A 17,880-nucleotide genomic window follows, 5' to 3' on the forward strand; every position below is an offset into this window, starting at 1 on the left:
CAGAGCATTTTGATCTTATATTATGGAATGATACATCTTTTAAAATGATGGCTATGAAATTTAATCTTAGACCTGACTATTAACCGGTAAAAGTTATAACTAGTTTGTATCTTCTTTCGTTTTTGGTTGAAGAACATAAACTAAAATCTCAACTATAACCTTACTTTACAAACCTTCTATAGTTTGGTGCAAATAAGTAATTTCTTTATATCAAACTCATTTATCAAAAGTTAAAAGTTTGAATCATCATCTAATACATATATTTTTCTAAATATGTCAATTAATTTGATCGAGAAAGAACTTGATAATTTATTATAAGATCTCGAGCTCGAACTCCACTTTCATCACTTATCCATTGTTAAAAAAATAAAAAAAATTATAGTCATAAATTTAACACAATATGAATGATTCGGGTTTATAATGTGAAATATTTTTAATATAACAATTTAAAGACTTAATATTTCTTTAGAAATTTAAAGTGAAATTACGATAGTTAAGATATTTTAAAATACCACCAAAGGATTTTTTTTTATAGTCAATCTTGTTTTGTGTTTAGTGGAGGGATACTATATATACACGTAAATGTTTCGATGTATAAAATTTTTAGTAGTTATTTATTATTTATAAACAATAAAAAATTTAGATGTTTACTAAAATCTTAATATTTCTTTTATGCTAGTCTAAAGACGAGAAAATCCAATTTGTTTATTATATAAGAAAAAAATAAATAGAAGAAATATCTTTCTTAAGGTAACTCAAATTCAAACTCAAAATATTTATATATCCTCTCACATCTATAAATCTACCAGAAGAATATCCCAAGGGCATTCACAATGTTTTTCTTTATATTTCTCACTCACGAAATCTAGAGATTGATGATGTATTTGTAGGAATAAATTTTAATTCACTAAAAACTCTGTTTCCTACTTAATATATAGCCTTAATTATAATCATCTAATCAAAACCCCTTCAAATAATTTGAATCTAATTATGACTAAAAAAAAAAATACTAATCCTATCATTCTATGCGGAGAAATTACCATAATATAGTTGATGAGGGTAATAATGACGACATGACGCGCTACGACGTCAGCCATGACTAGACGGCACTCTGCCTGGAAGAGGGCAATAATGTTGACACGATGGGCGCTGACGTCGCCCGCTCTCAGACGAAGACTTCATCGTTGTTTGACCCAACGCGATCGACCGAGATAGAGGAGAACGACCATCGAGGCACGCCCATACCCTGCGGTAGTTCGGTTCCCCACGCAACGTCAATGGCGATGTCAGACGCCATCAGAGGTACGATCCTGCCCCCCCAGGCAGGCACGTCAGGTAACATTAAATTACCCTATAAATACCCCTGAGTGCTAAACAGAAGAGGGGAGACTTCTTCACTAAAAAAAATTCCTTCCACATCATCTAACTTGATCGTCGGAGGGGTCAGGCCGAGCTTCCGACCCGACCTGTGTGCAGGTACAAGGGCAAGGTTGCATCTTCCCAGCGCCACGGAAAAGCTTTACTCCCTACGCAACGTCCCGCCCGGACCATCGTAACCGGCCACCCCGGCTGTCCCGAGGAATGCCGCGCAAGATCCTCGCGCATTCGGACCCGAACCAAGCCGCGTCGGTCCGAGGCCATAACATAAAGTTGCTTACACCAACAATAGTAAACCACATACCTAATAATTTCTCAATAGAAGTAAGTAAACATGGATCCATCCATCCATCCATCCATCAATTTCTTTTGGAGCTTTTGATTCCTTGGATGATAGTTTTGCTGGGACCCACCCTTCACTGTTTTTGTCTGGGTACGGAGATAGTTTTTTTTGCTTTCGAGTCCTCATACCCTCAGTAATGAACATTACATCCATCGGTTCATCTTGAATTATAACTACGACGAGTTGTCCTTCGAACTCATGCTTAAGAAAGATTATGAGGTTCTTCAAGACGGAATCATCCGTCATCGAGGACAAAAGAAAACAAACGCTATGTGTTGTGTGGTGATCATCAATGATTTACACAAAGATATTAGATATTAGATGCCGGTGTAGAGCATCCAATTAAAGGGAGGGGTTTACTGTTGCATATGTCATTGCAATCAAATCATGTTTGAAGTTGATTAATGTTTGGTTTACTTATATCCAATGGAATGATTCTTTTGACTAACCATTAACCCCCTTCATACTCGTAGGAGGTGGTGGCCAACCCAGCGGCACAATTTCCCCACGAGAATACCATCCACCCGTTCGGTCCGGTTTCTCTTGGGGTCCACTCGGCATTGGACCTTCCGTCGCTTCCATGGCGGAATACTGCGAGTCTCGCGCATGCGTCGGTAGACACGTCACGTGGGATTCCACTGTCCCGTGACACGACCCTATATCCTCGTCCCGCATTTCTTTTAATTATCTTTTCTTTTCTTTTCTTTTCTTATCCCCATGATGCCCATCAGACGGCTAGAATTCCTTGTTAAATCTCGTGCGGCGAGCAACCACGTCAAGCTATTTGAGGGCCTCATTCGTTGTCCGTGTCACGAAGCCTCCGTACTGACGCTCCGTGCGAGGGAGATCACTTGACGTGGCACCGTTAAGACCCTCTGATCCGTGGTGCGCGCTTGGTCCCGTGTGCCGCGGTGGCACCGGAATATCCTATATCATCGGCACAGCTGCTTCCCACCCTAGTGCAAGAAGGACGCAAGAAAGAGAGAGAGAGAGAGAGAGAGAGAAAGAGAGAGGCACCAGCGGTTGCTCCCCCAAACTCCCCTGCAGCGAAGCGAAGACCGTGAAGCGCTGTCGCTTTCCATGGACGGATCTGGAGGAGCGGCGGCGGTGGAGGGGGACCTGGAGGCGGCGGAGAAGCTGATCATGCGGTGGGACTCCACGGCGTTTTCCGCCTGGGACGAGCGGATGCTCTTCGATGGTGGGGACCGCTCGGACGCCGAAAGGTTCCTCCGTGCCGTCGACGAGATCCGCCGTTCGATCAGGGAACCGATCGCCACCGGTAGCCCCCGGCGGTCGTCCTCATCCGCGTTCCACTCCTCCTCGGAGAACGCGATCCAGATCGCCATGGCCCGACTCGAGGACGAGTTCCGCAACCTGCTTCTGACCCGGCCTAATGAGATCGAAGTCGATGAGCTCGTCAATCTGAGCACGCTATCCATGAAGAGCTCCGCGTCCGGGGAGGGATCCGGTGATCTGTCAGATGCCGAGGGAGGCGGCGGTGTCGACGGCGGGGAGGAGCATGACTTCTTGTCTGAGACGGTGGAGGGAAGCAGCAGCAGTAGCAGAATCAGGCGGAGCAGCATGCGGTCGACGAGGAGCATCCGGGAGATCGATCTGCTGCCGTCTGACGCGGTCGATGACCTCCGGAGTATCGCCGAGCGGATGATCGCCGCCGGGTACGGCCGGGAGTGTGTCCAGGTGTACGCCGGCGCCCGGAAGGCGGCAGTGGACGTGTGCCTACGCCAGCTCGGGGTGGAGAAGCATAGCATCGGCGAGGTCCAGCGTCTCGAGTGGGACGCCCTGGAGGCTAAGATCCGGCGCTGGATCCGCGCCGCCAAGATCTGCGTCCGCATCGTTTTTTCCAGCGAGCGCCGTCTTTGTGAGCGTGTCTTTGACGGCCTCGGCATCACTGACGATGCCCCTTTCACTGAGACAGTCAGGGGCGCGGCCATCCAGCTCTTTGGATTCGCCGAGGCCATCAGCATCGGCCGCCGGTCACCAGAGAAGCTCTTCAAGATCCTCGACCTCCATGACACCATCTCCGACCTCCTCCCGGACATCGCCGCCGTATTCCTATCCAAGTCTGCCGAGTCCATCTACACCCAGGCCGCCGAGATTCTCTCCCGGCTCGCCGAGGCCGTCCGAGGCATTCTCTCGGAATTCGAGAACGCAGTGCTTCGAGATCCACCCAAGACCGCGGTTCCTGGTGGCACCATCCATCCCCTCACTCGCTACGTAATGAACTACATCAGCCTCATCTCCGACTACAAGCCCACGCTCATCGAGCTCATAATTACGAGGCCATCGGCGAGCTCCCGGTTCTCTGGCGATGATCAAGCCGCAGTTGGGGCTACACCACCGGAGATCGAATTCCCGGAGGCCGAGAACCAGACCCCCCTTGCCGCCCACTTGATCTGGATCATTGTTGTTCTTGCGCACAATCTCGAGAACAAGGCGAACCTTTACAAGGATACCGCTCTTGCCCACCTCTTCTTGATGAACAACGTCCACTATATCGTCCACAAGATGAAGGGTTCGCCTGAGCTCCGTGAAATGATCGGTGATGAATACTTAAGAAAGCTCACCGGGAAGTTCCGGCTGTCAGCAACAAGCTACCAGCGGGCGACGTGGGTAAGAATCCTACACTGCTTGAGAGATGAGGGGATTCATGTCAGTGGGAGTTTCTCGTCCGGCGTCTCCAAGTCGATGCTGAGGGAGAGGTTCAGGGCCTTCAATGCTGCTTTCGAGGAGGCTCATAAAACCCAAGCTATATGGTTTGTGCCAGACACACAGCTGAGAGAGGAATTGAGGATTTCGATCTCCGAGAAGTTGTTACCAGCGTATAGGTCCTTTCTTGGCCGGTTCCGGCAACATATAGAGAGTGGGAGGCACCCTGAGATGTACATTAAGTACTCTGTTGAGGATCTTGAGATGGCCTTGTCCGACTTTTTTGAAGGGTGCCCTCCTTCTTTAAACAACAGAAGAAGATCTCACTAAATCACATGATGGTATCAAGAAAGGAGACTGATGATTCGGTTAGTTGATATTCTTTAATTTCTTAAGAGGGAAACGATGAGGTGACAAGTCTTAGCAGCACAGATATGTGGAGTATTGAAGGATTTAGCGTAGCTGATGGAGAGCTCAGAAGTCCCACGTAATATTTGTATCTGATATGAAGATCTTGTTGGAGGATTCAAATAACTCAGGGGGTTCGCCTGTTTAGTTTCCCTCCCTCTGTAAGCAAGTTTGTTTTCTCTTTTATTTAGTATTTGTTTAGCATGTTTATATTGTGTCTACTTTTTGCATCCCTTGGGGAATTACTAGATATGAAAATTTTCTGAACTTCTGTTTTTTCTTCATTTTTGTTCATTGTGGATGATTATTTTAATGTATCGTCTTGGTTGTAGGGTCACTTTTGTGAGGGTTTGTACTTTGTAGATTGTATTACAATTTTGTTTCACGGACTTTTTACTTCTATGTTTCATTTCTTCTGTCATGAATCATTCTTAAGATGTTTGTAGATCAAGGAAATAATATTTTTTCGGTCGGAGCATATGAGCCTGGCAGTTTGCAGACTGTTATCCTCTGAAGAAAACCATTTTAGTTCACTAACAGACTCTGATCACATGCAAATGTGTTCTACTTATGCAAGTTTTTAGTACCTAATATTCATCTTGCCTACTCTGTTATGCCAACTCTTTTCATCTGAAGATCATTTTTGGTTTACTGAAATCATTGACGTGAAATCGAGAATATCTCATTTTTTCTTGTAGACACTAGCTTGTTTCGGTAGTTCATAGCAAGTCAATGATTTTACAACATCAGCTGATAAAATATGGAATAGTTCGTAAACATTTTAGTTTTAAAGGTTGCTTTGTCAGTTAACTGAAATATTCATTTGAAAAACATAAAATCTTGGGTATACAGAAACAATCTAATCAGTTCCATAAAACATGGTATACTACCAGGCAATAATTGTAATTCTAACATGCAACACAGGTTTATGATCAAGAAAGTAGAGGAAGATGCAACACACATTGGTAATATAGTTGCTTACACAAAACCAAATTTATTGGAGATATATCTTCTCACAGCAAAGTCTGTTGATATTTATACTACTGGTCAAGGTATATCTGTATTTGGACAAATAATCTATGTGAAATAAAGTCTTAGGGAACCAGGAAAATGAAGAACCAACTATACTTCACAATCAGAAAGCTGATTACTGATTGGTAAAACTCTTTGGCACCATAAAATTCTCTTATAAAGTGTGAAGAGGTTCTAGGAATACAGAACTGTGTAAGCTCTCTGACTGATATGGAAGTTCACTTTTTTCATGATTGGTGGCAAAGTTTGAAGGACTGAGTTCATGATGTTGGGTCTGTGGCATTTAGAAAATATTATATCAAGTTTGTTTACCAAAAGTCTTAAGGATTGTTTCTATTTCACTTTGTTTGTGACCACACTTATCATGGTGAAGTGCTGTAACAGAATCCTTTGAGAGTATCATTGGACATATATTTCATAGACATCTGTGATGCAATGGCTACCATCTCAGTGGACAAAGTGTGTTGTCTTTTTCTTCCTTTTAAAACATTAAGTTGTGCCAGGCCTGCATATCATCATGTTGATCACATTAAATGTCAAAAGCCTTTTTATGATTGATAGCTCACAGAAAAAAATAATAAAAAAGCTTTTGATTTTCTCCTTGGCTTTCATTCTATGTTTAATGCTTCTTGTTGCACATCTTTTGTCTCTCTAGCATGTTTTGGTTTTCTCCATTATTTTCCTTCACTTAACTCTAATATCATTAGGAAACCCATTGATGATATCCATACCCCTGTCACCTTTCTTCCATCTATTCATCCTGAATGGTGCTCATAGACTTTCAGGTGTTTTGAGGGATTCAGCAAAGTCAAGTAAGCATTTCCATTCTTGATGTTACAAACAACCTCTCCTACACTTGGCCGTTTAATTTTTCACCTACCTTATTGTAATCTACCTTTTTAAGGTCGAAAAGGCATACACAAACTTCACCTGTGACTATTCATGGATCTTGGATCCCTTGATACCTTCTATTCTCTATCTGTTGATTTTGTCCACATCAAAAGTGGTCGAGGGTAGGTCAGAGTCTTTTTATATACTTGTAACCAATTAAGCATTAGAAAAGATCATGACATCACCATGGTTTGAAATGATCTGTTAACCAAATTCAGGATCTTTTATCAGCTAATGTAGAATAAGGAAAATGACTAGTATTGGCATGATAGCAAACATCCTCTTACTTTTCCTTCTTGTCACTGCTGTTATGCACAAATCATGGTATATATTGGTAATAGCATAATCATTAATTGAAAGTTTGTCAACAACAATAACAACAACGATAAAACCGTAAATTCCAACTATTTAGGGTCAGTTACATGAATATTTTGTTGCCACTGAAAGTTGTCAGCTTGAAAGAAATTTTGGGAAGAGCTTCACTAATAGCTAAATTTTTTGCTTTTGATGATAGATTTAACAAAAGCTGTTTGTGAAGTTGGAAGTAATCCTTGAAAGAATTGGTTGCCTCAAATGCCACAAATGGGAACTGGAAGGGCATTGATTCTGTCCTTTTGGTGGTTGATTACCATTTACTAAGTTTTTATTATCATGATCATCTCATCAAGTAGTTTTGTTTAGCTTCAAGAATGTGACCATATTGTTGCAATTATGGCTCTCACCGGTCCTTTGTCATAACTTCCTAACACAATACATGCTGCATGCCGGAATGTGCCAACACACAAGACCTGCTAGCATGCCTGTAGCATGGGCTGGCACGACAAAAGAAAGCATCACTTGTGGTTAACGACCGAAGAAGAAGATGGATAATGCAATAAGGTCACTTGGACTAGCAGATTCCTAATTAGTTAGATGAGATGCATCTAAGACTGAGATTTGGTTTATAAGAACTGGGGCTCTTATCTAGTTGCAGAATGTTACATACTATGCAGTACTGCCCCTTACAGGCTCAAAACTGACAAGCCATGTTCTTTAGAAGGAAATATCAGTTGTTGTAAATAGCTATTAATTTTCCAAGTAGTTGGGAACTTAACTCAAATACTCTAATTATGTTATCTGCTTCCATCACCATTACTTCGCTTGATACATCCCTTTACAGGTGAAACTGGAATCGTCCATTTTTTTGTTTTTAGCTTTGTCAGCCATTGGTTTTAGATATATGAAATCTCATGTGTTTGGGCTTTGTTACTTCTTAGAAATACTGTACAAGGCATTGAGAAACTCCCATTTGATGTATGATTTCAGCTATATAAACTTTTACCTTGTTTAGCTTTTTCTTTGTGATTGTTCCTTTTTTGTTTTTTCATCAAAGACAGAAAAGTCAAAATCATGTTTATTTGCTGTGTCAAAATTTTCTTCTCTTTCTTAATCTTTCTGATGTCGTCCAACTTTTATACATCATACCTTATATTTGCTATTGATATGACATAGCTTTCGACAGGAATATTTTGTGTTTTTTTGTTTTTGTTTTGTCCTGAATGATGTGCCGGTGACAGCCATTTGAAGAACTCTACCCCAAGTATAGAAGCAGCCATTTCTATTGTTGTGATTTGATTTTAGTACTGTAGCTTCAATTTTTATGAACAGTTTTGTTTGTGTCTTACTCGTCTTTTATGTGATACTAAATGACTTGACAGAACATTGGTATCAATGAACTGTGATGGGAATCATACTCGATGGATCTATTTGCAGTAAGATACCTCAAAATTCTGTCTTCAGTGATAATAGTCTGATAATTCAGAATTTGCTATTTCGAAGTCAATACACATGGCCATGTGGTCAGCCTTTATAAAATGGTATCAGTTAATAATGATTTGTTAGATTTCTTTATCTAAAAAATTAGTAGAGACTATAAATAAAAGTTTATATATATAATTATAATTGTAATTATAATGGATCTCAAATAATTGGGATTTTACGTTGTTATAGTAGTTTCGAATTCTGTTTGGGTAACCTCTCTAATGCGCCAAGAAGGTATAGGTCACATGGTGTGTCCCATCTAGTAAACAACGTGGACGTGAACATGGATTGTCCTTTTCTTCTCCAATCATAACTTTGGTAGCGAGCGGGTAGATCACGAAAGGGTTACAAAGGCGTTTGCTCTTTGTGTTTAAACCAACGATGACACTTTTGAAAACCCCCGTCGTGTCCGAAGCTATTTGGTGACATCGCCGAGGTAAACCGTGACAGGCTAGACGGACAACTTTATAACCTCTTGGTGTGCTCAGCTTCAGCTTCAGTTTCCACCTCCAATCCCTCAAGATGATGCACATCACCTTCTACTGGGGTAACAAGGCGACGATCCTGTTCGACTCGTGGCGGACCGACTCCTGGCCGGGCTACCTCCTCAGCCTCCTCGCTCTCTTTGCCGCTGCCCTCTTCTACCAGTACATGGAGGACCGCCGCGTCCGCTTCAAGATCCTCGCCGGATCCAAGCCCTCCCTGCCGCCGCCCCCGTCGGCGGTCGAGGCTCCCTTCCTCCTGCCCCCCTCCGCCTCCGCTTTCTTCCCCCCGCCCCCCAGGCTCGCCTCCGCCCTCCTCTTCGGCGTGAACTCCGCGGTCGGGTACCTCCTCATGCTCGCCGTCATGTCCTACAACGCCGGCGTATTCGTCGCCGTCGTCGCCGGCCTGACGGTCGGGTACTTCTTCTTTGTAAGCGGAGGGGAAGCGGATTTCGTGGCGTTGCAGAATTCCTGTGGCTGCCCTTAATTCGGCCTTTCATCTTCGGTACTCGCTTTAGTTACATGCTTTATATCTTTCTAAAATGTGTGTTACTGAGAACTCTTCTGTTAATTATCGTGTTATGGTTTACATTTTTCTGCATTATGTTTTTACAAGGTGGCATAATAGTGATTATGCACATAGTTTTTGTGAAGTAAAATTGTGAAAAGATATTTGGAAATATAAGTCTATGCAATTCCCAAAACATACTGTTGTTTCCAGTTTTTGTTTTATCTCCAGTGGTATCAAATATGTTTTGAGTTCTGATATCTTGTTTTATGCTTTAAATTTTTCTTCTTTGTTTTCGTTTGTGATGATCTATTTTAAGTTTCTGGTTTGGTTTTTACAATGTTTTGTTGAGTGTGATGTTTAATAGTGGTTGTAGTTTAGAAGTACACAATTCATATTTGAAATTAAAATAGACAAAGAAGAAAACAGTTTAGATCTTGTCTCGACATGTAACGGCATATATGTTTACTTAAGCTATTGCTTTGTATGTTGGATTCTCATATCGACAAAATAGTGCACAGCTTGTTCTTGGCAAGTCATGTAATTGGGACTGCAATTTTATAGCTGTTCCAGTTTTTAGTTACTTTGCAAGTGTTTTTCATTGGCATAACCTCCAAATGAGATCAATTGCAGGAGATGTAGTCAAAGGCGCCAAAGTGCCAAAACATCTGAGGTGTTATCTCACCCAAACAAAGCAACGCACTTGCAAATATAATAATTAAAGAAATATAATTAATGAGAAGAGGGAGGAGGAGAATCGGAAAGGAGGAGGAAGGAGAGGGGAGTTGTCGTGTCTAGAGAGGTTTGGTGACCCTAGGTTGAGAGGGGACTATTGAGGAGGAGTAGGAGAGTTATTGTGAGAATAAAATGTTGTCGAAGGGCCTCTGTGTAAGAGGAAGTCACTCACTTGTCATAGAAGTGCTAGTTTTGTTGTGGGAGGAAGTCGTTCGCATCCACTAGCGCTAGGCTTTCTAGAGAGGAGGTTGGGGTTATTCTCATGCACGAGGGGGGGAGCGGGTTTAAGTGATGGGTCATTTGGTTCGATTGAACCATCATTGGACTCATCAAATTTGATCAAACCGTGATCAGTTTAGGCACATGCCTGAGTCGTTTGACACCTAGGCCCAAGCACGTGCCTAGGCCACTTCTAGTTGCATGTGCTCACCTGCTCCATCATCGAGGTGTTCGAGCCTTGTCTTGCTCAGGTGCCTAGGCGAGCGTCTGATGCCTTCCTTGCCTCCAATGGTAAAAAAAAAAAAATTATACATAAATTTAGTTACCAGATTTAACATTCTATTAAAGAAACTTTAAAGTAAGTTTACTTTAATCGAACTTTTGTGTGGGTTTCTTTTTCTAATGCAACATGAAGGGAACTGGCCATTCTCGATTCTTACGGAGTGCACTAAAGACAAAATAATTCTACATTTTGTACTGGCATTGGTTAGAAATTATCATTGATTTACAGTCCATGAGATAATTACTGAGACTTTTTATTTTTTAATTTCTATCTCTCACAATTTGGACTGTAATTAGAGGTTGACTCTTGGAAGAAGGATAAACTTGTCCTTTATGACATTGATAACAAGGGCTTGAGTCAGAAATAATTCTCTATATTTGTAGGGTGGGTAAGACTATATTGATTAACCCTCCCTAAATTCTACTTCAGCGGAAGCGTCATGCATTGTATGCATCTTTTTTTTATATACTATTTGGACCTTATTTTTTAAATAAAAATGCTAACATGTCTCTACCCTCTACTGTTCAAGTTACAAAGAAGAATCAGTGCATTAGAAACAGTACGAAAAGCTGAAAGCTTGTTGGACGAGTACAAAATCTTTTTTATGTTTCACTGTATATTCCTTGACTACATAGAGCATATAAAGTGGTACCGAATGATTTAGAGGGCAGAGACAAATGCTGATGCTGAACAATATGCATTATGATATTTGATGTATATGTGTATGCCTTATCAAATTAGTGAAAACCTTACAAGGTTTTTCTATATCAAGTGAAATCTCAATGGATCCATTAGTAAGCACGAAGCATTATTTGTTGCGAAGGGGTTCCAGTAATATGCAGGCATTGAATACAGTGATACTTTCAGCTCAATTATGAAGTCAATAATAATTTATATTATTTTATGTTTGATTATGTTTAACAATTGATAATTTTGATAATTAGACATGATAAATGTATTTCTTCGCGATCACACTTCCAATGATAAGTTCATGAGTAAACCTCTTGATTTTTTGATCTCAATCTTTGTCAACATATTTGCAAGCTTTGTAATAACTTTTATGGTCTCAAGCAGGTCCCCTATGCTTTGAACCATGAATTTTGAACATATATACTCTTAGTTGGTTTCAGTTATTCTCAAGAAAGAATTATCATGTTTTTATTGGTTTATTTGGATGACTTAATTATTATTGGTAATAAATTAATAATATTTAATTAATTTTAGAAAAAAAACTTATTAATAATTTCTCTATCAAAGATCTTAGGGTAATCAATTATTTTCTTGGTGTCTAAGTTATCCTCATAGTGAATGTTCTCTTCTATTCTCAATATAAGTATATTCATAACCTTCTTGATTGTACCTACATGCTTGGAATCAATATTGTTCCTACATCACTCTCTACAACTAATATCATTGATGCCATTGAGTATCATTATGTTGTTCATAGTTTATAGGATTTGATATTTATCCATTCGGATGTTGTTCATGAATAAGTTATCTCAATTTGTTATCTCAGTTTATGCATAAGCTTATTTCAAACCACCGAATAATTGTAATACGTCTCCTTTGATACTTAGAGCACTATTCACTATGGTTTATTCCTCCGGAAGGATTCTCCTATGTTGCTTTATGTATTTTTAAGATGCCAATTGAGTTGGTAACAATGATGACAAAACATATGCTAGCGCCTATGTTATTTTTCTTAATCTCAATTTTATCATTTGGATTTGTGAGAAAGTTTTGTTCGCTATATCATCCACGGAGGCTGATTAAGGAGCCATTGCTTCTGCAACCACAAAGCTTTGTTGGATATAGTCTTTGTTGGAACTCTGTCACTTTCTGTGAACGACCAATTGCATATTGTGTCAACATATTTATGTGCATAAATTGAGTTCCCATCTTGTCTAAATTTACTCGGCTTTGTCCTTTTGACATGATGGCGAGCTTCACAATGAGGGTTTTCTTCTTCATCTTGAATAGCATCTAGTGCATACCCATGGTGATTGTGCTGCATTTTTGACGTAGGTAATTCTCTTGCTGTGAAGCTAAAACTTGAAAATGGCCTTTTGTGAAAGTCCAGAACCTTTTGCATAAACCTTAAATAGTTTGAATGTTTTCACAAAAAGACCTATTTGGTTTAACAAACACAGCATCTATGTATGATCTTATCATACTTTTGTGAAGTTTTGGATTTAGGCCTGGACAAGTGGACAAGTGATGTAGGTATGATCTTATCATACTTTTGTGAAGTTTTGGATTTAGGCCTGGACCAAGTGATATAGAATATAGTAGAGAGAGGAGAGAAATAGAGAGAAAGTAAGATAGTAAGAGAAGAGTGTATGGGATTAGTCGAGAGAAGATGTATTTCTTTTTCATTTAAATCTCAAGTAAATTGATAAGCTCTATTATCTATAGGGGTTTAGGAGCTTTAATATAATCAATGAAGATAATAATTTTCAAGAGTAACTCTTAGAGAAATAGTATACGTTTTGATAATTCAAAATGTAACTAGATACCTAAATAGTAAATGATTACACTTAATACAATATGGAATACCTAAATAGTAAATGATTACACTTAATACAATATGGATTCTGATATTTACTTGAGACTCTTAACTTCTACAGTATGCATTGGTAGCAAATTTATGACTTTCGTTACTTAAAAAAATATTAAGCAGATGAGTGTGATAGTTTTGAGGCACAATAGCCCTTACAATTTTTTACCTAAAATTTTCCCTTTTCTTGCTCTATTCATAAGTGGAAGGGGTGTAAAGCCAATGGGGTTACAAGGAGTATAAATGAGGATAGTTTGAAATGAGTTTTTCCTGTGGAGTGATCGATTATATGTAAATTGTATAGTGGCTAAGGTGAAGTCCCAATTTTTTTATTTTTCTCCAATTAAACATCTAAGAAGATTTCTCAAGGAACGATTAACAATCTTGGTTTGATCATCAATCTCGGGGTGAAAGGCCGAAAAGAATTTTAATGTTGTGCCAAACAATTTCTATAAAGTTTTCTAAAAGTAGTTAATAAATTTCATATCCTTATAAGATACCATGATTAAGGGCAAGCCATGTAATGACATCATGGTTAAGGGCAAGTCATATAATAACACCATGGTTAAAGGCAAGTCATGTAATTTAACCACTTTTTGGAAAGTAATTTAGCAATGTATAGGGTGTTTCTAGTCTTGTTATATGAAATAAAGTAGGTCATTTTTAAAATCAATCAACAACAACTAGAATAGAATCGTGGCTACGGGTTCTTTTGGGAAGTCCAAGGACAAAATCTAGACTCACATCTTACCATGATAAATATGGAATGGGTAATGGGGTGTATTGGCTAGTATTGTATTTGTGAGTTTTGGCAATTTGATAGGTGCGACACTACTATGCCACTCAAGCAACATTTCACTTTAAAGAAAGCCAATAAATCTATCCTCGACTAATACAATGGTTTTGTCTTAGCTTAAGTGACATCCTAATCTACTTGCATGCATTTCTCAAATAAGGAAGTCCCGAAAGGAGGATCAGAAAACACACAATCTAATAGATCGAAATTGATAACCACCCCTAAGAACAAAGTTTATATGTTCATAATGGTTTTCATCATGAACTTCTCGATACATGTGACTTAAGTTTGGACATTGAGTATATTATCTTTTAATCGCTCGAATCCTATGACCTTGACACTCAGATAGGATTGTAGAAAATTCCACTAAGGGTATAACAATATTGTTTTGAGTGCCATAATAATGCTTACTTACAAAAAAAAGTATTCATCGATAAACTCAACCCACTTGGTATTACAAGCATTTAATCTCTTTTGAGCATTTAAGTACCTTAAGGCTTGGCGGTGAAACAACAATACAAACTCTTGTTGCAGAAGATAATATCAGCAATACATAAGACATTGCACAATCTTGTAAAATTCTTTATCGTAGGTAGAATAATATTATTTTGCATCATTGTATTTCTCACTGAAAAAGACGATAGGCTGACCCTCTTGACTGATAATTCCTCCTATATCTATACCAAAGGCATCACAAGTGACCTCAAAGGGTTTACTAAGACGTCAGGATGCCTAAAAGCAAGAACAATGGTCATTTTCATTTTAATGTCAGTAAAGGTTTTGGTAGTAGCCAAGGTCCAAGAAAACTCACCTTTCATTAGGTAATAAGTGATAGGTGTCATGATAAAATTAAACCCTCTAATGAATCTCCTATAAAATTAGACTAATCTGTGAAAATGTCGAACTTTAGAAAGGGTTTTAGGCTTAGACCATTCTAAAATGATGCAGATTTTTTTTGGATCAGTGGCAACACCTTGGGCAGAAATGATGAAACCTAGGAATAAGACATGTTTCTTTGAACAAACAGTTTTTAGATTGACATAGAACTTAGCAACTCGAAGGGTAGTAAGAACCCGTCGAAGATGTTCATAATGATTCTCTTTGGTCTTACTAAATATCAAGATGTCATCAAAGTAGATTATAACAAATTTGCCTACATATGATTGTAAAACTTGGTTCATGAAGCACATAAAAGTGGTTGGGGCGTTGGATAGACCAAAAGGCATGACTAGCCATTCATATAGACTTTCTTGAGTTTTGAATGATATTTTCCATTCGTCACCGGGTCTAATATGAATTTGGTGGTATCCGTTTCTCAAGTCAAGTTTTGAAAAGCAACTAGATCCAACGAGAAGGTCTAGCATATCCTCAAGTCGAGAAATTAGGAAGTGATATTTGATTGTTATCTTATTGATCGCATTACTATCCATATACATCCTTCACGACTCATCTTTCTTTGGGGTTAATAAGAGAGAGATAATGAAAGGACTAACATTATGTCGTACAAAACCTTTAGCCAAAAGTTCTTCAACTTGTTTGTTTAACTCGACTCTCTCCTTAGGATTTATTCTATAATGTGGGAGATTAGGGAGTTATGATTCCACGAGATGGTTAATGGCACGTTGATTATCTTGTAAGATTGGTATCACTAGGTAATTCCGAGAGTATAACATCAAAAAATTCATTTAGTAAGGATTTAATCTTAGGAGTTAGGCCAAGAATAATGGAAGGGATAGAAATTTCTCTAGTAACGAGGATCATATAAAATTTGTTGTTTAGGCTCTCCATTTCATTAGATTTAGGATCCAATAAGTGAAGTCCCTGGTGATTACGACTTGTGGAAGATACTTGAGAGTTTTTGTTTTATCTTTTTATGATGATTTTGCTGGTCGTAGGATAATGTTTTTGCCTTTATATCGAAAGACGTGTGTTTTCTCTCTCATGATTGGTAACATCAATGTCGTACAACTAAGATCAACATAAAAGAATATGGGTAATGTCCATTGGTAAGACGTCATAGTAAAGCTCATCTTGGTAATCACCTATTTTGATTGGTATCAAGTTTCTCTTGATCACGGGTAGAGTGGTTTTGTCAACCAAGGCTACTTTGATGGGATCGGATGTGACTCTACCTTAAGGTTTAGTCTATTAGTAGTAGATTTTGAGACTACGTGGTGCTACCCCTATCAATAACCAATTTGCAAGTTCATTCCCCGCTTCGGATAAAAGTATGGAAGATACTTGTCATCTTCCATTCATTGGAATCACTAGCAGTAGAGAGAATAATGTGGACGACATTAACATAAGCATTTTTAATTTCTAGTTCGTTTTTATCAACTAAGTAGGCTTCGGGTTTAACTACTTGGTTTGCTTCCTTGATTTGATCATTGTAGTTCTTATTTTAGGGTAGGGATACGTTAAGGATAACAAGAGGTAATATAATCTTTATTATGATAATAATGATACCAGATTAAAGAAGAACTAGTTTGAGAATCAATAATTGAACAAGTTGGACGATTCATAGTTAGGCAAGGATTGTTGCTAGTAGTGGATATTTTTGGGTTGACAAAGTCACTCCTTAGAGTAGATTGGGAAATAGTTCTATTATCGAGAGATTGAGAAGATGATCGATAAATTAGATAAGGTTTGATGCACTTCTCAATCTCAAGGGTTCGTCGAGAAACTTCTTCCACAGTGTCAGGAAAACTAAGGGAGACTTCTCGTTAGATGTCAAGCTTCAATCAATTAACAAATTTCCGGACAGTGATGATTTGATCCTCTTCTATTTCACACCTAAGTAAAAGCTCCTGGGCCAAATACTTCGTCACACTAGAATTCAACTATTTAAGGCTTAACCGTTATCTAACCAATTGGCTTTGAAAGTAGGCTGGTAAATATTTTTCCTTAAGTTTTTGTTTCATGACTTCCTATTGAGTGATGGGAGGCTCTTGATGGTGTTCAAGACTACGTTGGATATGTTACCAATATTTTCTTGCAGACCCCACCAGTTTTATTTTTATAAATCGTACACATTCAATATCAATCATTCCATATCACTAAAAGTATTCTTTCATTCTATATAACTAGCCACAAACATATTTGAGTCAAACCTACTATCAAAGTTTAACACATCTACTTTAAGGTATTTCCCTCGTATTGTTAGCAAACAGAACTCGTTAGCCCATTACTTAGGTTTGTGGGTTTCTAGAAGGTTCCAGGAATTTATCATTAAGGTCAAAAGCTTGATTATAAAAAATTATTGGAGCATAATTATAAATAGGTTCCCTGTGGGTGGACTTTGGATTTGTTCGAACTAGGGCTTGGGGAGTAAGTAAAATTCTTAGATTTGAAGCTATGGATTGTAAAGAATGGAGAAAATACAATGTTTTAAATAGTTCTTGTTTTTTTTCTTATTTCTTGTTTTATTTTTTTATAAGTTTTAAGTGTTTAAATTTTAGTGATACTATAGCTAAAAGGGAGAAAAAGGGTGATAAATAGAAAAAAAAAAAGGGAGAAAACGGGGAAGAAGTCATGAAAATCATGATCTAATAAAATATATAATTTTTAATAAAAATGTTAGTAAAGTTTTTAAAAAATTACTCGGCACTGAAGGCTATATGGTCCACCAATTCCGTAGAGATAGTTGCTCCGAAGTCCAACTCCACATATAAGGGATTTACGTTGAAGGTGCAATGATCCTTGAGTGTTGATTGAAGCTTTTGTTGCTAGTTAAAACCGAATGGGATACACAACAGATTTCTTGATCGACTCTAATACCATAT

The 17,880-nt window shown here is 38.7% G+C and overlaps 2 protein-coding genes across 2 annotated transcripts; both read left to right on the plus strand.

Annotated features, from left to right (window-relative positions):
* Positions 1-2,659: 2,659 nt before the first annotated feature.
* Positions 2,660-5,132, plus strand: LOC135623048 (exocyst complex component EXO70A1-like). Its single transcript, XM_065125545.1, has one exon. The coding sequence runs from the start codon at positions 2,801-2,803 to the stop codon at positions 4,715-4,717; it is 1,917 nt and encodes a 638-aa protein (XP_064981617.1). The 5' UTR covers positions 2,660-2,800; the 3' UTR covers positions 4,718-5,132.
* Positions 5,133-8,700: 3,568 nt separating this feature from the next.
* On the plus strand, positions 8,701-9,768 carry LOC135621946 (copper transporter 5.1-like). Its single transcript, XM_065123578.1, has one exon. It carries the CDS (start codon positions 9,041-9,043, stop codon positions 9,485-9,487), a length of 447 nt encoding a protein of 148 aa, XP_064979650.1. The 5' UTR covers positions 8,701-9,040; the 3' UTR covers positions 9,488-9,768.
* Positions 9,769-17,880: the final 8,112 nt, after the last annotated feature.

Source organism: Musa acuminata, chromosome BXJ2-9, assembly GCF_036884655.1.
Source record: "Musa acuminata AAA Group cultivar baxijiao chromosome BXJ2-9, Cavendish_Baxijiao_AAA, whole genome shotgun sequence".
In the NCBI taxonomy this organism is placed as follows: Eukaryota; Viridiplantae; Streptophyta; class Magnoliopsida; order Zingiberales; family Musaceae; genus Musa; species Musa acuminata.

Bases quoted from the DNA above. Each gene is read 5' to 3' on its own strand.
- LOC135623048 (XM_065125545.1), top strand. From the start codon at position 2,801: ATGGACGGATCTGGAGGAGCGGCGGCGGTGGAGGGGGACCTGGAGGCG.
- LOC135621946 (XM_065123578.1), top strand. From the start codon at position 9,041: ATGATGCACATCACCTTCTACTGGGGTAACAAGGCGACGATCCTGTTC.